The 25172-nt window shown below is 38.7% G+C and overlaps 2 protein-coding genes across 12 annotated transcripts in view; one reads left to right on the top strand and one right to left on the bottom strand.

The window, feature by feature from the left end:
- Positions 1-4606, top strand: part of TRIM24 (tripartite motif containing 24) — a 93115-nt gene extending 88509 nt beyond the window's left edge. For all 4 annotated transcript variants that reach the window (XM_082693698.1, XM_082693699.1, XM_082693700.1 and 1 more), the window contains exons 16-19: positions 771-903; positions 1979-2053; positions 2818-2967; positions 3782-4606. In XM_082693698.1, coding sequence (XP_082549824.1) covers positions 771-903; positions 1979-2053; positions 2818-2967; positions 3782-3991 — 568 coding nt within the window. In that variant the 3' untranslated portion in view covers positions 3992-4606. The remainder of the gene's footprint in view (positions 1-770; positions 904-1978; positions 2054-2817; positions 2968-3781) is intronic.
- A 10857-nt stretch (positions 4607-15463) lies between these two features.
- SVOPL (SVOP like) overlaps positions 15464-25172 on the bottom strand; it is a 79550-nt gene continuing 69841 nt past the window's right edge. For all 8 annotated transcript variants that reach the window (XM_082693909.1, XM_082693907.1, XM_082693910.1 and 5 more), the window contains 2 exons: positions 16535-16648; positions 15464-16003 (listed from right to left, as the gene is read on the bottom strand). In XM_082693909.1, the coding sequence (XP_082550035.1) occupies positions 15992-16003; positions 16535-16648 (126 nt within the window). In that variant the 3' untranslated portion in view covers positions 15464-15991. The remainder of the gene's footprint in view (positions 16004-16534; positions 16649-25172) is intronic.

Below are 25172 nucleotides of genomic sequence, written 5' to 3'. Positions count from 1 at the left end.
TCAGCAGAGAGCTTGCTTCTTCCTCCCACTCTTGCTTGTACTCTCCCTCTCTGTTAAATGAATAAATAAAACCTTAAAAAAATTCTAAAAAAAAAAAGAAACCTAGACTGTTAAGAAAAAAAAAAAAAAAAAATAGCCAGTCCTTCAAATTATTACAGGTTCTTAACCTAAAGAACAATGATCCTGGTACATAATAATTGCCAAAATACTCCATTGTATTTGCCAAGCATTAAGCTGTATCATTTACAAATATGTCAAGTACATTTTCAAACCAGCCCTGTGCGATGCTGCTGCTGCTGCTGCTGATCATGATGACGATGATGACAAACAGCAGCCACTGGGCTGATCTCTTCAGTTCTTCAAAAGCTATACTTTTTAAATTTTAATTTTACGCTTAAAGTTGTAAGAATAGTACCAAGAACATTTCTTTTTCTTGAATCATTTTAGGGAAGATGCCAGTTTTGCCTCACATCAGCCATAAATTAATGTGTGTGTGTTTGTTTTATGTGTTTATTTCGCATATGTGTTTCATGCCTCTTTGACTAGACTAATATTTACGGCTTTGACCCTCGTGCTGTATTGCTGCCGAAAGGCTCTCCCAGCATGGTGCTATGTACACAGTAGTTATGCATGCAGTAAACCCTCAGTGATTACAGTTGATGCCCAACAAACAAATCTGTACCGTAGATGGTGGGGAGGAGGTGGGAAAGGGAGATGGTGAAGAGAGAAATGATGCAGTAGGAATTCAGAAGTACTTTATCCCCCAACAGTGGAGAATGGATTTGCACTTTCTGCAGAGACTTATCTAAACCAGAAGTTGAATATGATTGTGATGCTCCCAGTCACAACTCAGAAAAAAAGAAGACTGAAAACCTTGTTAAATTAACACCAATAGATAAAAGGGTAAGTTTTTTTTTTCCCCCAACATTTCTAACATACATTGTTAGTTAAACAGGTTTGTTTGTTTTTTTGGTTAGATGGGGATTATTGTAATGCCAGTGTGCCTTTCATTAGAGAAGTGTATATTCAATCAAATTTTACACTGGCCTCTTTTTCTTTAGTTTTTCTTTAAGAGTATAGGAATCTTGAATAATATAACTTAAAACTTTTTCTGGTTAAAAATAATCACATTACTGCCTATACATTTTCTAGAAGCTTAAGAGACTGTACTGGAGCAAGGTAAAACATGTATCCTCTATGTGGTCAAGAATTGTAGTTTACCTTTAGTAAACTTGTTTTATTTCTCCTGTAAATAAATTTTCTTCCTAATTTGATGAGAATCAGCAGGAAAGAGAAGGGCTTTTCTATTTACTCTTCCTGGAAATAGTTCCATTCTTTTACCAGATGGTACTGGGTTTATACCTCAAAGCCAACTAATATAGTTAAGTGTAATTGACATTTAAAGCTACTACACCAACACTTCTTTAGTAGTTAAAGAAGTTCTTTGCTAAAATATTGAGTAAAACAATCAGTATGAAAGTTACTGTGCAAGAGGGGGCCCAAACACACACTGCCAGTGCTACACAATAGTTACTGGGATTAAACCCTCAGCAGAGAAGTAGCCAAGTGCCTGGATAGCACCATGTGCATTCAAAGAGGCAGCCTTAGGACTGGACACACCATAGAAAAGGGTCCCTCTGTGGATCTCTTAACATACATATACCCTTCTTTATTGACTATTAATAATCAGTATATAAATTAGAGATAATTGGAAATTTGTTTTTAGAAAGAGCTTTAGATGGGTTTCATATGATACTGCTTTTTGTTCCTATAAGAACTGCTCTCCTATATCACATACAGCCCAAACTGTTAAAGAGTAGAATTCAGTAAATGACTGAAGAGATCAGAACTCTAAGTATTGATATTTTTCTGGTATTCATCTGGTTTTAATTTTTATTGTATTTTGAGACCCATGGCATTGGTATTAAAAATAAGCTGTGACTTCATTATTTTACGATATTTTTATTTTTTTGCTCAGAAGTGTGAACGCCTACTTTTATTTCTTTACTGCCATGAAATGAGCCTGGCTTTTCAAGACCCAGTTCCTCTAACTGTAAGTATTAACATCATTTTGTGCATTTTTACATAGTTGGATGATTTTTGTTGTTGCTTTTTAGAGTGCACACTAGTGGGAGCAAGGGGGTGGTATAGAGAGAAAGAATCTTAAGCAGACTTCATGCCTAGTGCAGGGCTCAGTTTCATGACCCTGAGATCATTACCTGAGTCGAAATCAAGAGTTGGACCTCAGCCACCCAAGCACCCCACAGTAAGATGATTTTTCTAAACTTGATTTGTGAGAATGTGGTTGTTCTAGCATTCTGTGGTAGTTAGTTTCCTATATCTAATCCAAATCTTAAAGCTTTATTAACACAAATGGAATACTTTGATCTTGAATACACTTTGATGTTCACAAATTGGCCCCAAGCTTGTATTCATTTCTCATAAATTTTCATGTATTTTACCCACTACTCTCTGCAGTGATTTCTGTTAATCTCTTTCAAGAGGCTTAGGCATATAGCCTAAGCTATTGGGGAAAAACCTATAACTTAAGATAAATTCTTTGTACATATTTTGATTTACACAGGTCCAGACTTCAAGTACTAAGTAAATTTATAACAGTAGAGGAAGGGATGTCTGTGTGTGTGTGTGTGGAGGGGGGTGTACCATAGGTTTGCTATATTGGTTTCTTTATCAGTGACAAAATAGTACACGGAAAAGCAATGAGAACAATCTGAATTTTATTTTCCTGCTTGCAAAATGTATTTAGGACTGGTAGAATTTAGTCTTTTTATTAAACCATCTCATTTATTTTGAAAGGTGCCTGATTATTACAGAATAATAAAAAATCCAATGGACTTGTCAACTATCAAGAAGAGACTACAAGAAGATTATTCCATGTACACAAAGCCTGAAGATTTTGTAGCTGATTTTAGATTGATCTTTCAAAACTGTGCCGAATTCAATGAGGTAAGAGGAAAAAGAAAAAAAAAAAAAAAGGAAGAAGAAAGAAATAAAAAACCACAGCAATGGGGAGGTAATATTAAACCAAACACTTTCTCAGCAAAAGAGATGAAGATCTATAATAGCATAAATTTCTAGAAGTTCAAGTTTGTCAGGTAATGAAAGGTAATTAGGAAGACTATGTCCACATTCCTATTATTCCTTTTCAAAGGTTTCTTATATGGTACATGGAAATGCAAATTATAGCTGACAACTTGAAAACAATTTAGAAAATATTTTTATCTAGAAGCAGCCTTTGTTATTCCCACCTTTATTTCTTAAAATATGGCACTTCCAGACTAAAGTCTTCTTGATGCTGATCTTGAAATATTAAGGTTGTGGTCTAAATAGCTCTGGTATTTAAGTTTTCTCAGTTTTTGATCTGTCAGTTGATCTGAACATCTGTCAGACTTACAGACTTTTGTTGATGGTTTGTTTCTGTATTGGTTACTTGTTCCAGAGATCCATATTTTATTTAATTTGCTTTAAAAAAACACCCGTTCCGTGATTCTGTGACTATGGCATCTCTTCGATAATCTCAATTTAGTAATACAGTCATATAGCTATCACTACCTTTAGAAAAATCCAGATGATTCCAAGCCTTTTTTTTACTTACTTGACCTTCTCTAGACTTTGCTAGCCCCAGACTATTACTTCCTTTATATCAGTGATGATGCATAAACATTTTCCCAAACTTGAGTTAAAAGAGAAACATACTTTTTATTGACTGTCTGAAATATTGGTGTTTGTTTTTAATTCATGTTTTTATTTTTATCCACAGCCTGATTCAGAAGTAGCCAATGCTGGTATAAAACTTGAAAGCTATTTTGAAGAACTTCTAAAGAACCTTTATCCAGAAAAAAGGTTTCCTAAACTAGAATTCAGGAATGAATCAGAAGATAATAAATTTAGTGATGACTCAGATGATGACTTTGTACAGCCCCGGAAGAAACGCCTCAAAAGCATAGAGGAACGCCAGTTGCTTAAATAAGCAACACCATTGGTGTGTGCTGGTTTTTAGATTTTTTGGTTTTGTTTTTAAAAAACATTTTGTCGGTAATTTTAACATCATTACAAAAAGAGTTTGTGACCACTCTGATCTGTAAGTTTTTGATGTTTACTAGATTTTGATTTCCTTAATAAACCATTTCTTTTAATCTTCTTATTAAGAACGAAAAAGAAGGGAAGTAAGGAAAGGAATAAAAGGGAGTCGGAGAAGGGAGGCAGGAAGGAAGGGAGAAAGAAGCAACAACAACAAAAAGACATGCTTCCTACTTCTTGGATTTCAGAACTACAGTTGGAGTGATAGCAACTATAGAAAGGAAATAGAGTATGTATGAACTCTTAAGTTGAAAATTTAATGTGGTTTGGATGTGTGCATTAACCGATTTTTAGAAAATACCACTACCCATTAATTATGGCCCAACCATGAGTTTAGGTGTATGGTACTTAAGAACAGTACTCCGTGAACATGAGTGGTAATAAGAGTTCTATCCTAGAATGCTGACTGGTACAACAAAAAAGTAGATTAGATGCTATTAAGAAGGCACCTAACAGTATATCATGTAAGATGGCAACTGTATTAAAGAAAAAGCAGGAAAACAAATGTTTGATTTTTGTTTTGTTTTTCCCTTGTCTGTAGAGGTGTTTGGTATAGCAGGTGTTCAAAGCCATTTTTCGTACATTTCTAAATATAACTTCTTCCACTGAAGAAGTAAGTGTACACGTTTGGTTTGCTGTGTGTGTCTGTGTGGTTTGTTGTTTGCTTTTTAACTGTGCAGGTGATCCTTTTATAACGACTCATTGTTTGCAGTATGGCTGTTAGTGGAACTACCGAGAACATAAAACTACAGCAGTGTGCGCCATGTTTGATGTGAGGATTCTTCAACATATACCCTGGGCATTAAATATAAGTTCCCCTAAAAGGGACTAGTTTTGTGGTTTTCATCTTTCTTTATAATTTGGAATAAAAATCTGTTCTGGAATTTGGGAGCAGGCAGTTGGAGGGAATTACAATGAAAATTTAATTTTTCCTGAAGCTTCTGTTTCCTATTTTTAAAAGTCAGTACCTGAAATTGAATCTTTTATCTTGATTTTGAATTTCATTTTCATTCTCCCGATGGAGGTACAAAAGACCAATCTTCTGAGAGTAAGCACAGTGCTAATGAGCCAGACCTCACTAGTTAAACTGACATTCATTTATTCCTTTCGCTTGTTCAGTGTCAAAGAAGGAAACTAAATTTAGAAGAAAAAAATTGTGCCAGTCTAACATTTGACAAAATATTTACACATGAAGTTTTTCAAAGTAACCTTTATAAAACATTAGTTGACGGAGGGAATTTTTCTCTTTAGGCTGATAGAATAAAAATAAGGCTGAGGTGAAAAAACCTTAATCTTCTTTGGATGGTTTCAACTTCCATGAATTACACCTAGAGTCCTTGCTTTTTTCCACAAGGCATTACTTCTTAAAATGGACAATTTGAAAATATCCTGGGGCTAGTTCATTGTTTTCATCATTGTTGTTAAAGATAAAATAGAAAACTTAGGAACAATAGCTTCTTGTCGTAGACTTAGGTCTTGTCGATAATATGTCAATTACTTATTAATGGTTAAGAAGTCTTAATCACTTTTCCAAATATGTGTTTCAGAATAGTTGTTGTATTGTGAATATGTGTTAGACATTTATTCTCCAAAGTCTGAACAAATTTTAATACCAGTGCATATCCCATTTAATTTTTTTTTCTCTCTAGCATTTTTAGCACAGCAGCTGTGGAGGTTTTGCTAGTAAGTTTATTGTTATCTCAGAATTCTCTTCTGACCATTTGTTCTTCCATACTTGTTTCCCAAGTTAAAACAGCAACACCTAAATTTTGAGGAGGGTACAAAGGGAAATAGCACTTAAGGGAGAAAAATATGTATATATAATTTCTTAAATGCATCTGAGCCAGAATTTCTTCTATTGTGCCCAAAACTTTCACTGTTACATTTAGTCATCATAATCTTTTAAAAACAGTATTTCACCTTTACTATTTTTTTTTTTTTTTGCTGATTGAAAGGTAGTGTTAAGAACCATCTTTCCTATAATCACACATAATATAAATTACATTAAAACTAGGATTTCTCTCTCCAAACAGCCTTTTCATAATGGTCTTTATTAAAGTCCTGTGACCTTATTAACAAGCACCTGTGTCTGGGTGGATCCCAGTTTAGTAGCTCTTATGAGGTGAGCCTCACCCATAGTTCAGTGTGATTCAAACAACCTTGACCTAAACTTAAAACACTCCAGTGTTTACCTCTGATCAAAAACTCCAGATTTCCTTCTAGATTTGGAACCACGGCCCAGTGTCATAGATGTAAGACCCTGTAATACTAGATGTGATAACATGATGACACCTTTGGCCAGGGCTTGTGAATTGAACAGACCATGTGGGAGCTAGGATTTACCTAATTCTGGCTCATCAAAAGCTTTTGCATGTATCAAGCATCTGATATTTTTGGCTTAAGGAAATAATGTATTCAGAATACATTTGGACATGAGCATCTGGCAATGCAGTTATTTTGTCCTTTCAATTAATAGGCCTTGCTTGTCTTCTCTGAGTGGAGGGGTAAGAAGTTGGATGTGCTAAAAGGAAAATGCCCTCTTGGTAGTTTTACTTGCTTTTCCAAGCTAAAGAACAGGCTCCACATTTTACTCCTACGCCATAGGATAAATGCAGTATAACTTAGGAATACTTCAAAAAGATTCACTCCACAATCAGAAAGGTGAGTATACAGTTGATTGCTCCATTTATGAATTTGCATTTCAAATTTCTATGTTGTTACGGTGCTTAAACTTTCAAATTTGGGTTCCATAAACAGACTAGTTAGAAATGAAAGGAGGAACCCTTCCTTTTGCTGAGGTCTGATCCATAAATTGTGAATCCCTAAAGTTGCTACATGTGAGCAAAAGGTTTGTAGGTGTAAATAAAAGATGTGCTTATTTTCTGTTATGAATGAGAGAAATTGAGCTGATTGGTTATTATGGACATGACTATGAGTTGGACCATCTACTTTCTTATGGAAGCCCTCCTTTTAAGTAAAATGTACATATTTTTTAAAGTATTTTGTAACCTCATGTAAATTAATAGCTGATATCTTTTTACATATATTGCCCTTTCCTCTTGGGTGTGAATTTAGTTAAGTCATAGGGGTAGCTCGTGTTCCTTAGTGAGAATCATGCTGGCCAGTCAGACCACCGGTTATTTTCCCCACAAATATTCGCTTATTGTGAAGGACCTCATAGGCAGCAGTCTTTGTTGTTTGGTGTTTTGTTTTGTTTTGGTTTTGTTTTGTTTTAATTGGGGGGGGAGGGGCAACTGGTGCTTTGATTTTTAATAAAAATTAGCTTTGATGGATTTTAACTGTGAATGTTTTACCACAAGGAATTTTAATGGAAAAATTACACTATGTCATTCAGTAGAATCTTAACTAGTTTGAGTCTCTCTTCGTTACTGCCTTTGTGTGTTCCTCTAAAGAAGTGATGCATATAGGAATGAGCTACTAGTCTGTAAATAAGAAAACTTTCTTAAAAATTCTAACATGTATTTCATGAGCCTTATAAGCAAAAAGTAATTTTACAAACAGGAAGGAAGGGGGTGATAACTTTAGTTGCTGATTCCCATCCCCCTCAAAGTAGGAAAACGAAAGATGTCATAAAAAATGTTTCCTTGTCTAAAACCTGTTGGAAGAGGAGGGGAAGACAGAGTAGGGACTTTTACAGGTCACTTACAAAGTTTACTTATGTTAATTTCACCTATAAACTTTAAAAAGTTTTAATTCTCAGAAATTATGACTTTTTAAAAACTCCACTATTGGATATGGTACCTGAGTGGCTCAGTAGGTTGGGCAACTGGTTCTTGGCTCGTGATTTCAACTCAAATCATGATCTCAGGGTCCTGAGACTATGCTTAGCAGAGATTCTGCTTGAGAATTCTTTCTCTCCCCCGTGCCCCTCTCCCTACTCACACCTGCTCCCTATTTCTCAAATCTTTAAAACTCACTGTTGGATATTAAACATCTTACTTTGATAGGGCTGGGAATAGCCTTCTGTTTGAGTCTTGAGTTTTTAAGTAGAATAATTAAGTCTTACTTTGAATCCTAAAAATGGCCCTTACCTAAAAATTCCAAGTTAAAAATTTAGCAAAATTCTGTTTCTCCTATCTTCAAATGTAGATGTGGAAGAAAGTCTAACGTCCTCTGCCATGTATCTGGATACTTGTGAATTCCTTACCCATGCTCTCTAATGCCTTTAAACCTGAGACAAATGCACTAGAGAATTCAGTCCAGAATCTCTGCATACTACTGATTAAAGCCAAGTTATTGGGTGGGGGGGGGAGTTGGGGATATAATATATAGATCAACCAGGGTAAGCACTTCTCAACCTTGGAATGGGAATGTATGGACCTGAGAGGTAGCATTTCTCCAAAGAAAATCAGGGTATTAAGAGGAAAACGCCAACAAGACAAGAATGAGGTACCATGCTTTAACAATAATGCTAGTTCTCTAATCTAATTGATTTTAGGGATTTATTGATGAGGGTATATGCTGAGAAAGCCCAAAATACAAAAATTTTAAAACAAAGGTTTCAGCATTCATATTACAGGACGAGTTTCTGCCATTGTAGACTATGCTTTAACGAGACTTAAATCTTGGGGCACCTGGTGGCTCAGTCTCTTAAGCATCTGCTTTCGGCATAGGTCATGACCCCAGGGTCTTGGATTGAGCCCCGCGTCAGGCTCCCTGCTCAGCAGGAAGTCTGCTTCTCTTTCTACCCTCTCCCAATTCATGTTCTCTCAAACATCTTTTAAAAAAAAATTTTTTAAGGACTTAAATCAGTTTCTATATATAAAACTATTAGGTTTGGGGTGACTTGAAATTGACCTCCATTTCTACTAATGACTAATACTAGTAGGGAGGGTAAACAATACACTTGAGTTTATAAAGGATTTCTTGAATTTAGTATTCAATTAAAATCACGTTAATAAAATTTTCTGTAGACTAATTCAGTATCTTCCTGGGAGCCTGGGTATTAGACTGGTGGACAACATCGTAAAGTTACTTCAGCCCGGATACCTCCACAGGTACCAAGCGTCCTGACATTCTTAAGAAGGTACTTGAGCATCAGCTTTTTCCTTGTTGACTGTGATCGTCAACCACTACTATCCTCTGGTTTTATTATATTACTCTTGGGCTTAATTATAAATTGCTAACACCAGCATCTGGATTTTCAGTTATGATTGGGGGTGGGTTGTTTGGTTAACCCTCTATGTGTAGCCTAGACATCTTTGCATCAGAAATATTTGGGCCTGGGGCGCCTGAGTGGTTCAGTGGGTTAAAGCCTCTGCCTTCGGCTCAGGTCATGATCCTAGGGTCCTCGGATGGAGCCCTGCATCAGGTTCTCTGGTCAGCAGGGAGTCTGCTTCCCCCCCTCTCTCTGCCTGCCTCTCTGCCTACTTGTGATCTGTCAAATGAATAAATAAAATCTTCTAAAAAAAAAAATTGGAGCCTACAATTTTTAATAGCTGTGCCAAGGTAGGCTTGTAAACTTTTAAAAATGACTGAAGAAAACAAATCAGGAGATTCAAACAAACACTTTTTGACGTAGGCAGTCTCCATTCTCAAGGGTCCAGGGAACTGCAGAACTGCGGTAGAAGGCAAGAAGCTTTCATAGGATGAAGAATGAGGAACAAGTAAGTATTAGAGCCCAAAGGTGGCTTGGCACTTGGGGTTTGGCCGACTGGATATATTATGTGTCTGACCAAGTGGAACATTTATAGGGACCTGGACATGCAGTTGTGGTTTGCTGGTGGGGACACAGCCTGAGCAGAGCAGTTCCATCTTGGACCTAGAAATTTATTTCTGTAGCCCTCTGTCCCATTTTTAATCATCCTTTTGACCATTTAAGAAATTTGATCCAAAATAATGTGACTCTCGGTGTAGTATTCAGAAAAGATGTCAGGCTTGTATTGTTGGGGCTTGGTAATGTTCTTGGATTCTCTTGTTAAGTGCATGTGAGCAGCCACTGACTAACACTTAATGAGAGAATACAGCACATTAGAGAGACACCAATGCTTAGCAAAATATTGCCTATGGTTTACATAGTGCTCCCGGGTCAAGGTTCCAACTGATGTGGGGTGGCAAATGAACAGTCAAGGAAGAATTCTTAAGATTTTTTTTTGGTACAAAAACGTGCTTTTATTAGAGCACAGGGACAGGACCTGTGTGCAGAAAGAGCTGTCCTTTTGCTGGTGGTTATATGCCTGGTGCTCAAGGGGTAAGGGGTGTGTACAGTATTAGATCACAAATATCTTTGAATTTCTATTTGTAAAATTACTTCCATAAGATTCAGCTCATTACTAACAGTGAAATGTACAGGCAATCATAAGACCCTTGAATGTAGCAAACAGTACGTATTTGATCCTTATTGAAACTATGCGGGCTATAGGTCAGTCTTTTGGGCTAAAGGTGAACATCCTTCTGCATCTATTCCACATCACTGTATCCCAAACCAACTAGAAATCAAGGAATGATATAGAGAGGGATGTTTCTTTAACCCTGTTGGCCTGCTTATGTATCTCATCTAATTTTCTGCTTCCCTAGAAGTGTTTATACAGTGAATTTGTTTCAGAGAAAGTGAAGGACTGGAAATTGGGGAGAAGTTTGTGACAAGTATGAAGAACTACCAAATCACCAGCCTCCCACCAGATACAGTAATTAGTTGTAGGTTGGTTACCCTCCTTGGTAATGACCTGAGATACGTATATAATAGTATCCTCCTTGCCGGCCAAGGGGAAGCAAAAGATGGACCCAAAAAATCAAAGGATGGTCAGGAAAGGGGGTGGGCGGATGGAGTAGTTCTTGGTGTGGTGTCCTAGGAGGAAACACTTCGTTTTAATGTCTGCTTTTCTTCCTAGTCAATTTGATTTTGAATCTTAGGTGTTTACAGAGGACCAGATGCCAGATGGAACCTTCCTTAGTTGTGAAATATGTACTCAAGGCTTAGCACTCTAAAATTTGGTAGGGCCCTTTGTTCTCTCTCCTTATTAGAAAAAAAATCTTGAGATGTGCCAAGGACCCTCTAGAAACCACCCATTAGTTCAAAGTCAAAAAAACTTTGTTTAGAATTTGAGTTGGGGGAATTCTGTCAGAGGTACCCCCTTTTTTTTTTTTAAACATTTTATTTATTTATTTGACAGACGGAGATCACAAGTAGGCAGAGAGGCAGGCAGAGAGAGAAGAGGAAACAGACTCCCCGCCAAGCAGAGAGCCCGATGTGGGGCTCAATCCCTGGACCCTGGGATCATGACCTGAGCCGAAGGCAGAGGCTTTAACCCACTGAGCCACCCAGGCGCCCCCAGAGGTACCCCCTTTAACCAAAATAATTCAAAGGTAAATAACAAAGTTACATAGTTATTTTTTTTAAAAAACTTAGTTCTTGTAATAATGAGAAGACTGGGTTAAATACTGAAAGACCTGTTAAAGACAACACAAAGCATGGTCAGTTATTTTGTTAAGACATAAATTCTTTAATCTGCCTAGAAAGCAAAGAAACGTGTTTATTTACATTATTTTAAGAGCAGACCAATAATCTAAGAAAACTACTCTTTGAGCAGAAAACCAAATTCTAATTTTGTACCAGTGTATTTTTTTTTTTTTTTTAAGATGGTATTTATTTGACAGACCGCAAGAGCGGGAACACAAGCAGGGGGAGTGGAGAAGGAGAGAAGCAGGCTTCCTGCCAAGCAGGGAGCCCAGTGTGGGGCTGGATCCCAGGACCCGGGATCATGACCTGAGTCAAAGGCAGATGCTTAACAACTGAGCCACTCAGGTGCCCCTGTACCAGTGTACTTCTAATATCAAAAACTTGCTGTATTCTAGGTTTAGAGCTGTGTTTGGCTCCCATCTTTGTATAAATTTCACGGAATCTAAGGGAGAAGGCCTAAAAAGTTCTGTTAGGCTCTGAGTATTTCCTTGCTATTTGGCCATCTTCTGGCCATGGGGTACTATAGAGGTACTTAAAAAAAAAAAAAAAAAATCCTTGTGGGGCACCTGGGTGGCTCAGTTAAAGCCTCTGCCTTCAGCTCATGATCCCAGGGTCCTGGGATCGAGTCCCACATCGGGCTCCCTGCTCAGCAGAGAGCCTGCTTTTGCCCCTCCCACTCCCGCTGCCTGTGTTCCCTCTCTTGCTGTGTCTGTCAAATAAATTTAGAGGAAAAAAAAAAAATCCTTGCAACACTACCTTGCCAAGTTTCAGCCAGCACAAACAGTAAATATTCCTGACAATATTGAACACCCCCAAAAGATTTTTCCCTGATAAGATCCGTAACTCCTCCCAAAGATAACCAAAAGAGCGTTGGTGGTATAGTGGTGAGCATAGCTGCCTTCCAAAGATAACCAAAAGAAAAAAAGGACCTTAGCAATTCCCTGAGAGCTAGCAACATTTGGTTGGCCCCTAGCCACAAAAAGGGAGCAACCCACATTTTTGTACAGCCGTCTTTTAGTGCCCCGACCTGACAATTGAGCTGCCTACAGACACAAGAATGAACAACCTACAAGCCCCAGCAGGGAGAAAGCCACAGTCTCAGAAAACAAAGTGAAACAAGATAATTACTACCATCCCTGGGTGAGAAAGGATCAATAATCCGTGGGTTTCCTAAAACCAAATTCCTAAGAATCTGATTTGAAAAGGAAAAGACAATGTGCAATTTCTCTTGAACAGGCATTACAGTGGTCCGGAAGAGCTGACTTTGGTAAGAATTCTCACTCTTCACCAGCTTTTGCCAGTTTTACCAGGAGCCCATCTACAGGCTTCACTGAATGGCGTTTAAAATCGAGTGTAGCTCTCAAGATTTGATAAGGTTTTCCATTAATTTTAAATTTCCCAGGCGCCTGGGTGGCTCAGTGGGTTAAGCCACTGCCTTTGGCTCAGGTCATGATCTCGGGGTCCTGGGATCAAGTCCCATATTGGGCTCTCTGCTCCACGGGGAGCCTGCTTCCTCCTCTCTCTCTGCCTACTTGTGATCTCTGTCAAATAAATAAAATCTTTAAAAAAAAAATTTTTAATTTCCCTTTGGCAGTTTGAGGGAATAACTGGCAGTAACCTACAGGAAAATCCCTTGGAGTTCCATCAACCCTAGCACCGTGGAGTGGGTAGAGGTCTTCTCACAGTAGATACAGGGATACTCAAATTTGATAAAAATCTTCGAGGACATTTTTTTCCAGTGTCCAAGTTGATTGCAGTTTGTGGGCCTATGTTTTAGATGATGGACCCCCTAGGACAGATGTGACAGAGGAGATAGAGCTGTTGTCTTGGGTTTCTGGCCTTGGAATTGTTGCCGTTTTTAAGGCTGCTAACTTAAAGGACCTTTGCTTTGGAAAGACAATGCAGGTCATGGAGGAGTAGACTGTGATTGCTCAGGCCAAGGAAGATAGAGGGGAGTTGAAGGTGTCCGATCATCTTACAGTCTTAAGTATCTCGGGTATCTTAAACTTTATTAGCCTTTTGCATTGAATCAAACTATCATCGGATTTTGAAACTTCTTAGAGACTTCTACGTACCAATTAAAATTGGTATCCCCTCCTGGTGGTTGATTTGGGAACCCTTACTTTTAAGTGCACTTCTTGTAGGTAGATCTAGCTTCCAAGACCACAATTCTTGGACATTAAGTAGGTGTGCTGGAGATGCAGAACTCAGTTCTTTGAAAGTTGAAGATCTTATTTAAGTCTTGGTGTTTCTCAGAGCCAGATTAATTCCCAAGAAGGCTTGGGGATTTTGTGATGTTTTCTGTGTACTGTTTTACACAGAATTTTTCTTGAGATTGCCAAGTGACTTAGTGTCAGTCTACCTTGTTCTGTAATCAATCCATGCCCACCAACTTTGCATCTTTGGCATCCAGAACTCCCATTAGCAGTGGCTTTCAGTAGTCTAGCTTGTACACATTTAGATTTTGTTGTGCCATTGGTTAGAACAGTTTAAATATCTTACCCTATTTCCCTAAGTCTCCCAGCAGTTTATGCAAAGGATGCACCTCAAGAGTTTAGGAGTTGCTAACTGCTGCCACCCCTTGCAGACTCCCAATAGGATTGCTATGGTACCTTTCTGGGAACTACATTTTACATACATAAATACACACACACACACAGTTTAAAATCAGGAAATTTTCCCTGTAAAGGAAAATGTATGTAAAATGTAGTTCCCAGAAAGGTACCATAGCAATATATATATATATATATATATATATATCTCTAACACACAGTCCATTTAGATCAGAGAGCGACTTACAAAGCCTAAAGTAACTTACCCACGGCCCTTGGTTTTGATGAGAGGAACAGTGAACTCAAAGGGTTCAGCAGGCTCCTTGCCTATTATGTGTCTTATTGGTCCACAGGCCATTAGCAGTCTGCTTCAGATGCTCATCCTTACTGCCACAACGAGTTAAACATGCTTTAGGTGACCCAAACAAACCTTATTTGACACTTTATGGAGTGGGCAGTGTCCATTCCCAAGAGTCCAGAGAACTGAAAGCTGGCGTAGAAGGCAGGAAGCTTTTATTGGATAAAAAATAAGAGGCTGGAGTTGGCTTGGTGATTGGCACACTGAACACACAGTTTCTGGCCCAGTGGAACAGTTACAGGGCCATGAAGGTTATTTCAGTTTGCTAGAGTACCTGGGTGGCTCAGTGAAGTGTCTGACTTGATTCTGGCGCAGGTCATGATCTCAAGTGGTCAAGATCGAGCCCCACCTTGGGATCTTCAGGGAGTCTACTTGAGATTCCCTCTCCCTCTGCCCCGAGCTCTTAACATTCTCTAAAATTTCAGTTTGCTGATACGGCACTCTGGGCAGGAGCTATTCCATCTTGGATCTAGAAATTTATTTCAACACATGGTCTGTTAGCCAAATTTAACCTCTGGCACTCTTTTACACAGTCTAAGAGATAGGGATTTTTTTAAGGCTGCAAGGGTGATAGAGGTATGTGGCAGAGACCATATTTAGCTCACAAAGTGAAATATTTACTGTCTAGTCCTTTACAGGGAAAATTTCCTGATTTTAAGCCATTTTTGTACCTCTGGTTCAAATAGGAAGGATTTTCACCCCTATTGAAGCAGGTGTATAAACCCTCTCCTACAGAGTTTCCACTGCAAAGTACGGATGGGAGTAGTAGACGAACAAACCATGGGGTGCCCAGTTTTAGAGATGTCTACAACATGCCTAAATAAATAGCAATAAAAGATTACATCTCAACATAAAAGCCTTAGGTATTTTGTTTTGTTTTCTACACCATACCTAACCTAGTAGAGTGATATGCACGGGTGTGATGTTCCACATGCAAAGGGCAGGTAAGTGATTGCATGATATAGAAAAGCTTTGTGCATTAAATTTTTTTTTAGTCTCCCATAAAGTCATGAAATAACACTGAAACCAGGATCTGGGAAAAAGTTTATTCCCAGCTTTTTCACAATTATATACAAGAATCATGCTAATGTAAGCATACTACATAAATAAGCAATTTTCATCAATATGGAGGCCACAATTTAAATGCAAATTTAAATTGTGAATGTGACTATTTTGAAAGGCTTAATGATGCCCTTAAGTTCATGCCTTAGCTACCAAATTTCAGGCCAACTTTTTGCTACAAACCTCATGGGAAAATATCAAATATGTATACATTTTCTCTAGGCAACTTTAACAAACGATGTCAAAGAAGAAAAGCTACCTTCCCCCCTACCCATCTCCCATAAAAACCTTTCCAGTCTTAAAAGTATATTTTTATAGACATTCTCATAATCTCCCAAGGTTATCAATATAAAGTTTACCCACCTCATTCTCTTATGCCGTATTTTTTAAAAAATAAGCAGTTTACAGAAAATAAACCAAATTTTTAAAAATGTGCCACAACTCTTCGTAAAGACAAAGTGCGTTTTTCTTTTCTGGTAGACATTGGTTTACAGGTCTTCATTTAATTTGCTGGAATAAGAAGTGATTCAGTAGATCAATACACTTAATAAAAAGAAAGCCTTTTCCATTCATCCTCAGTGTCTGGCACTCAAAACTAGTACGAGAAGATTTGTTAATAAACTTTTAAGTAACTAAGACCCTACCATTTACCCTTGTGTACCTCACATTAGCAATGGTAGCTTTAGAGTTAATTCTAGTGGGATAAAGACATCATTCAGAAAAATCACACTCTAAGTATCCTCTTTCAAGAATGCTAATTTAAGCATACTACCTAAATAAGCCTTGGGTGTTTTGTTTTGTCCCTGTTAGCAAAGATTTGGAGTGAACCCTTGGTTACTTTAGTTTCAGTGCTGCTCCAAGTTACATGCAAACTGGATACCCAGTTGTTTTGTTTACTGGAACCCATTAAGCAAATACCATGTGTTAGCACACACCTGGATGTCAGGTCTGCTTCAAAGAAGAATTTCCAGACTCCAAGTTAATTCCCATTGGTCCAAAGATGGTAGTTAAGAATACTGAAGTGATTTCTGCATCACTTACCTGCAGGGCCCGTCCTTTGGTCTCAATGGGGAGAGTAAATGCAGAAATGGCACATACAACACAGACCGATGAGAAAAGACACAGGGCCCCCAGGAGTGAGGCATTCATAAGAACCTGCAGGTCATAAGGAATGACTCAATTTATTGTTCCCAGTCACTTCTAAAGGATTTTTTTGTCATAAGGGGAAATCATCTCTCCACCTACAGGAGTGAATGTCCTTTGCAACCATTCTATAAATTGTGCTTTCCTGACATCTTAGGTCTTTTATTTGGCCCAGCTATTGTAGGCATCTTGAGTGACCCTGTGAGTTAGGACTGACATTAACACATACTGGCCAGGTCAGACCTCTCTGCACCCACTTCTCAGTATCTCCAGAGCAAACCAGTATCTGGGGAATATAAGAGATCTGGTTCCCCCCACTTTCATACCAGTCTAGTTTGTTCAACTTCTAATTCTCATTGTTAGTCATGCAGGAGCCCTCTGCCTAACATCTACTCGTTCCCCTTCAGTTCTGACAGGATGGATTAGGAGGAAGTTTATTTAGAGATGTAATCTACAGGTCTCTGAAAAGATAGAAATGGGTCATCTATGTTCATGATGCTTCATGTGTGACAGTACTTTCTGTTTAGTTTCCATTTTCCACATTCAGAGTGGATTTCTGCCAGTTGGCCAAGACCACGCCCTGTTTTCTGGCTAGTGCAGACATTCCCCTCTCCTACATCTGTTAACCCAGGGCTGCCTCAAGTTAGCAAAAAGCCAAGCTCTTGGTAGTTGTCAACTAATTTCACAAGGATGTTTAAATAAAGTGACAGAACAGCAAGGTTCTCTCCAGTCACAGAATACTGCAATTTTTGGACAGGTCTAGAAATTAGCAGGTCTAGTCCAACCTAATGTTACCAATGAGCCTAAAGTAAGGAATAAATGATGACTTGTCCAAAGTCACATGTAGATCCCTCACACAATCAAGTGCTATTCAACCTCTTAGGTTCCCCTAAGATACAGAATTGGAGAGCCCATCTTGCGTATAAAGCCTATTGCCTTCCAAAACAGTAAATAATTCCACTCACCATGTGAACAACCCACGATATTTACTCCCTGTTGTGTACTCACCCTAGCAAGTATTAGATATTATTTTCTAACTTATCTCCCAAAAAAAGTTACAATTTTCCCCAGAGAAAATCCAGGCTCATAAAAGGGGAAAGGTAGGAACCAAAAGAAACCAGGCATTTGAACCATGACCAAAGTGTGTCACAGTTAAGCTTATGTGTCTAGATACATCTGCCAATCCTGCCTTTCCTGTCCTCTAAAACCACAATTCACACCACCAGCAGCCATATTCCTCCCCAACCTTTGCAACAGATTTTAAAGTCTTAGGTGGTATGAGACCTGATGGTTTCAACTGAGGTTACATAACTGCTCTACTACCTAGGATCAGAGAGAGCAACCCCCACCTGGTTTCCCTACAGAAATACCAGTCTGGGCTTCATAGCAGGACTCTAGCAATCCAGTAGATGTTACTGGATATTCTTCCAATAAGAAGTTCCTTTCTGCCTAAGTGAACCAAAGTCAATTTCTGTTGTTTTTAAGGAAGAAATCTATTGCCTGACGATAAAAATCATCTGAGAATTTTGTTACAACATAGATTCGCAGGCCCATCTTTGATTCACTGTATCAAAAAGATCAATCTGTTAATCTCTACTTCTAAAAATCAGCCCAGACCAGGGAAAAAGAGGGACATTACACAGTGATGAAAGGTTTATCCACAAAGACACAAGCATTCTAAAGGTTTACCACAGAGCTTCAAAATATATTCAGTGAAAACTGAAAGATCTAGGTAAATCCACACACAGTTGGAGACTTCAATGCCCCTTTTTCAGTAATTGATAGAACTACTAGTCAGCAAAATCGAGGACTAGAAGAACCTTACAGGCCATGAACCAACAGGGTCTGACATTTACAGAACACCTTACCAAACAGCAGAATACACATTCCTCTCTACAGCCCATGGAACATTCACCAAAATAGACCATGTTCTGGAGGCATAAAATGAACCTTAAAGGATTTAAATCCTAAAGGCACCTGGCTGGCTCAGTCAGTAGAACATGTGACTCGATCTCAGGGTTGTAAGTTTGAACCCACATTGAGTAGAGAGAGAACTTAAATCTTTAAAAAATATTTAAAACCCTAGAATATATTCTGACTGGAAGTATCAAACTAGAAATAAAACAGCAACATCTCCACGCACTTCTAAAATCCAGGAGTCAAAACCTCATGAAAAAAACAATGAAAATACAGAATATTAAATGTGTGGGACACAGCTAATAGGAACAAAAGTAAAATACTTAGGAATAAATATGTAAGATACATATCAAGAAAAATAACTAAAGAATATGTAAAATTGAGTAAGTCTATTTAGTTCTTAGAAAAATGGACTGTGAAAATACTTCTCAAAATAATCTGTAATTTTAATGAATTCTCAATCTCTATTCAAAGGATTCAAAATCCCAGTAGGGGAAAAAAAAATCCCAGTAGGATTTTTGAGTCAATTTGGGTGGAAAATTGATTTTAAGGTTAATTTGAAAGAATGAACATATAAGAAAAATCAGGGAACTTCTGGGACCATGTTCGGGTAAAGGAACTTGAGGGAAGTTATTAGCCTAAGTGGTAGTAAAGTTGTAATCATTAGCAGTGTGATACTGGTGCCAAGATCTGTAAAACAATGAATTACAAAGTAGCTCTAAGTATGGAAATTGGGCTTATTATAATAGCAGCATGGTAAATCGATTGAGAGGAGCCAGACAAGAGGATGATTAATGGCCTGGGGACAACCAGGTAGGTGTTTTGTTGCTTTTTAAAGCCGAATTCTTACATCTGGCCTTAGACCTTAAGTATAAACAAATTGTGAAAAGATCAAAGAATTTAATGTTTTAGATGAAACACTAAAAGCCTTTGAACTTGCAGTCTCATAGATGCATGAAGGATGCAGGCCAGTAAGCATGATACAAAACACGAGCTCCTTAAGTGAAAATGCTTGGTAAATTGATGACCTAATAATTTTAAATTTTGTATGCCAAAAAAATTGATAGTAAAATCAAAAGACAAATTACAAACATTGGGAAAAAAAATCTAGTATAATAATGGCTAAATGGCCTGCAGGAGAGTTGCTAATCACATAAATAAGCAATTTGTCAAAAAAATATATACAAATGTTTAATAAATCTATGAAAGATGTTCAGCTTTACTCATAATGAACTAAGTACAAATTAAGGTATAATTTATTGTCTACCATATCAAAGGATTCAAAAAATTTTTACCATCCTTTTTGATGAGGAAGGAAAGAACACAGATTCTTAAGAATGTGGGCACCTGTGGTTCAGACAGTTCAAGTGCCCCACCCTAGGTTTCAACCCAGGTGCATCATCTCAGGGTCATGGGATTGAGCCCCATATGGGGCTCTGTGCCCCACATCGGGCTCTGCACTCGGCACAGAGTCTGCTTGGGATTCTCTACCTTTCCCTTCGTGTTTGCTCACTCCATCTCTAAAAATGAAGAAATCTTTTAAAAAAAAAAAAAAAGATTTTATTTACTTATTTGACAGAGATCACAAGTAGGCAGAGAAGCAGGCAGAGAGAGAGAGAAGGAAACAGGCTCCCCACTGAGCGAGAGCCTGATGTGGGGCTCAATCCCAGGACCCTGGATCATGACCTGAGCCGAAGGCAGAGGCTTTAACACACTGAGCCACCCAGGCACCCCAGAATAAATCTTTTTTAAAAAGTGTTAATGTTATATCAAGGAGTGTGTATTTTTTAAGAGAAGACAGTTTGACAAGATCCATCATAATTTAAGATACATACACATTTTGACTTAAAAATTACCCAACAGACTTTTTCTACAAAATCATGCTTTTTCACTCATATTCCATAGTCATTCCCACATCTCTCTGCGCTATTGTAGGCAGGGAAAGGGGTGTTCCCTAACCATCTAGCTAGCAGACCACCCCATCACTATCTCCTTTCTCCGTTTTCTATGTTTACATAGCATTATTCATACCAACATATTAGTAAACCATTCGTCCCTTGTCCATTCTCCACTAGAATGTAACTTTAAAGAATATGGGACCTTGATTGTACAGTATAACATGCAAGAGCTCAGTGCTATCCGATGGCGAATACAGCTGCTCCCATACAGAGCTGTGTGCATGATGGTCAGGGTGCCGTTGTTTGTAGAAGCAGAACACAGGAATTATTTGTTCACCAACCAAGTAACAGCTAGCCCTGGCACAGCCATGCAATGGAAACCCATGCACTTACTTGAAAGAATGAGGTTAATCTACATTTACTAACATGAGAAGATTACGAATGTGAAGGCAGCTGCAATATGCAGATATGTGTGGATAGAAGGACAGTTTGTGTATGTGTGTTTACATACGGGCCTAGCTACACCTACACACACAGATGGACATAAACTGTAAAGAGCAGTCAGGACTCTATTTGATGACTGCTGTGAGCCCTTAAGCCTCACCCTTCCCTTATATTCTTCTGCCCCAAATTCTGAACTGCCAAGAGAGCCTGGGTGGCAACAAAAGACCCACACCACACAAGCCGCCACCCTACGGTGGGACCCCCTCACCCTGGCCACACTAAACACCCCAGCCAGCCAGTCTCCTTGCCTTGCCCTCTCAAGGTCAATTCAGAGCTGCTTGAGAGGGCTGTCCTGCTCTCCCATGAACCTCAACTCTGTAATTAAGTTAAAACAAGACCTTCCCATACCCCAGTGACGTGTGTACGCATCATCAGTCCTGACTTAACGACAAAAACATGGAGGGTGCTCCATCCTTCTCCACAGGTGCCTAGAACATGGACACAAAGAAATGTAGATAGAAAATGCACATATTCATGGAAGTATGTGTACCTACTTATATCTATGCATCTAAGAATATACAAATATTACTTATGTACAACACCCAAGAGACAAATACATGCATAGAAAAGAATCTGGAAGAATATGCCGGAAAACTCCCACTCAGCGGGGACTCTGCTTCTCCCTCTGCCTACCGCTCCTCCCCCTGCTTCTGTGCTCGCTCGCGTTCTCTCACATAAGGACTTTAAAGATATATGTATCTAAAAATGATGGTAAGCCTTGTTAATAAAAAAGAAAAACCCCAAACTATACATCTGACTCAAGAAGTACCTGAGAAACTAGTGTAGAAATTCAATAAAAACAAGCCTAAATGAATATTACAAATCAGAAACCAATGGACTTGATAAATGATGAATTATAGTGGAAATATATAAAGGTATAGAATGAAGAAGGTAAAAGAAGAAATAATCACTAACACAGAGGAAATGTAGGAAAAAACCATAGAGACTACTCCCCAGAGTTCTTTGTTAATAAATTTGCATAAATATTCAATAAAAATTTTTCCTGACATTTACTCAAGATTTAAAAAAAAAAAGAGAGAGAACCAAAACAACAGAAAAACCTAGTGGCCAAAAAATGCATCCTCAAAAGTGCCAGATTCACTTTCACAGATCACTTCTTTTGAATCTCCAAGGAAGGAAGGACCCAGGGCAAGAAAAGCTTCCAATTTCTTTTTTATGAAACCAGAGTGACAGCAACTGCAGAACTTAACAAATACACACAAAAACCCAACTGCCCTCTCATGTGTAAGTGTTGATTCAAAAATTATAAATGAAATACTGGTAAGATAAAACCTAGGGGTTTACTGACAAAGCAAAACACCCTGGCTAATGGGATCCTCACTGCTGTCACCTGCCCCGTGGCTGAGAGGTTTTCCCTGCACACCCCCCGCTCCCTCCCTCATTTACCCTGCCAGCTCTTTCCCAACTAATAATCTCTTACATGTGCAATTGTTAGCAACTGCTTTTCCAAGGACTCAAACTGACTCAAGCTATTTCAATGGAATAGTTGGATACAAAATCAAGATAAAAAAAAATTCAGGGTGCCTAGCTGGCTCAGAGGAGTGTGTGACTCTTGATCTTGGGGTCAGGAGTTCAAGCCCCACAATGGGTGTAGAGATTACTTAAACAAAAAATTTATTTTCTATCTAGAAAAAAATACATTCACAAAATGTTTCAATGCCCACTACATGCCAGGCACTGGAGAAAGAATGAAAAAAAAATGAGCAAAACATGCCCATATCCTTGTCCTCTCAGGGCTGCAAGTATTGGAAGAGATGGATTTTGGATAGACCAGCACACAAATCAGCAACTACAATCTGATAATCAATATGAAGGAAGATTTCAAGGCTGCATAAGAGCTCACAGGGAGGTCACAGCAGGGAGACTCAGTTTAAGGCCTCAGGAGGACTTCCCTGAGCAGAGAGTTCATCATAGCTAACTGGAGATGGTGACAGGGTGGAAGGGGAGAGGGTTTCTAGTCCAAGGGAACAGCAAGTGAGAGAATCCCAGAAGGTGGTAACTGGGTCATCAACTACAAGCAGCAGACTGTTCAGAGCTAAGTAAATGGGTAAGAGCACCGGTGGGAACCTCACTGGTGGGGACCTATAAACCAAGTTGAGGATTTGGGTCTTTACCTACGAAGAAGGGCAAAGGCAAGACAACAAAGGATTGTAAGCACAAGAACCACACAGATTCGCATGGATACTGGGAAGAGACGTTGAAGGACAATAAGAGCTTGCAGAAGGAAAGTGGTCAGATGTTCTCTTGGCAGCCCAGTGAGAAGCTAGGGTTATCTGAACCAGAGTGGTGCCAGTGGTAAGAAAGGAGGAAAGGTGAAGGATGCAGGACCTGTACTAGGAAGGTAAATCCGTGTGGTGGGGATTGACTAGGATGAGAAGGGAGAAGAGAGGAGAAGGCCAACCCCAGATTGGATAGTGATGGCATTCACTGACGGGGACTGGAAGAGGAATGGATGTGGGGAAAGATATCCCAAGATCGACACTGAACATGCTGAATTTAAGATGATTTTGAGAAATTCGGGTGGAAATGCCAACTAGATAACATGAATCTGGAGCTAAGTAAGCCCTAGTCCAGGCATACAAAGTTGGGAGTTGGGAGCATCTGGTTAGTAATTAAAATCATAAAAAAACATGTGTGAAATCACCTACATGGAGACTAATATAAAAAAATGAGGGTCTAAAAAATTGAGCACTAAGAATTCCCAACAATGGGGAAAAAAAAGGAGAGTAAGATAAACCACAAGGAGATGGGCAAGGAACAACCTGAGATGCAGGAGGAAACCCACAAGTGCGCCAGGTGATGGATGCCCTGAGAAGGTGAGAGAAAATGAGGATATGACCACTTGTCCTTAGTTATAGTAAGGGAGAGGTCGACATGGGAGATTAAAACAAGGTTTCAGTGTAGAGGCATGGAGGTCATCCGAGATGCTATTGAGAATCATTCTGGTGGAATAGGGAGGGCTGCAGCTGGGTTTGTGGGGTGGGGGAATTTCTGGGGGAGGAAGTGAGGACAGTGAGGGGAAGGAACCCGATGAAGTAGTTGGGCTGGGAAGCAGACGAAGGAGAGCCAATGGGAGTGAGTTTATCACATGTAAGCTATGGAATCTTAAACACATTAAAATGTTGACTGGAAGGGTTCCACCTGGAGGGATGGATTGAAATCATGAGACAGATGTGATTATAAACCTAAAAAATTCAAAAGGCTCAGATGAAAAACCATTAGGAATGAGGAATGAGTTCAGTGAGCTGGCTGTTGGCCAATCAACAGCCAAACACTCACTAGCCTTTGCAAATACAGCTCATGCAAACTGTGAGACTAGAATTTATAATGTAAGAAAACAATCCATTCACAACAACAATGAAAAGCCTTAAAATGCCTAAGAATACACTTAACAAGATTTTCAGGATCTCTCACAAGAAAACAGTAAAATGTCATCAAGGAGCATAGAACAAACATTGAACAACTGGAGACAAACTCTGCTCTTAAGAAGATAGTATTAGTGAAAAAGTCACTTTTTCCTAAATTAATGGATATATTTAATGAATTAATAATTAAAATCTTAAAAGGGTTTGGGCGGACAGGGGAGGCTTTGCGGCTTATCTGAGAAAGAATAATGAGGTGGGGCTCAGGCAGCCAGTTTTGCAAGTGTACTATAAATATCATTCAACTAACTAGAAGACTATGACAATGACGAAACCAGAAAGATCAATGGACTAAAATAGAGCGAGGCTAGAAATAGAACAAGTAATTGTGAAAATGTAAGCAAACAGACATTTCTAACTCAGGAGTAAAAAATGGGTTATTAAATCAAGTGTGTGGGGACCACTGGTCCACCAGTTAGGAAATCACATTAGGCCTTCTACTGCAGTATCCCAGTGTCCTGGTCAGGATTTTCTGGGTCAGAATCTGGGATGCATTCACTTCGTGAAGGCTGAGGCTTTTACATGCTATACTTCAATAAAATGCTTATATATCCTCTCTCCCAAAAAGAGAAGATTACAAAAGATTGGGAGGGAAAGGTCTATTTTCATAATCCTAATCACAGACCACAGAAGTTGTCAAGAAAACATTGATAAACGTGTCTATTGTAAAGAAAACATTGATAAACATGAGTGTCTATGGACTTACAAAGCAAGGAGAACAGAAACAAGAATGAAAGACAAATGGAAAATTGGGGCAATATTTGCAGTATGTCA

The sequence above is a fragment of the Mustela nivalis genome, assembly GCF_964662115.1.
Source record: "Mustela nivalis genome assembly, chromosome: 12".
Classification (NCBI taxonomy): Eukaryota; Metazoa; Chordata; class Mammalia; order Carnivora; family Mustelidae; genus Mustela; species Mustela nivalis.
This window is presented reverse-complemented; position numbering and strand designations above follow the sequence as displayed.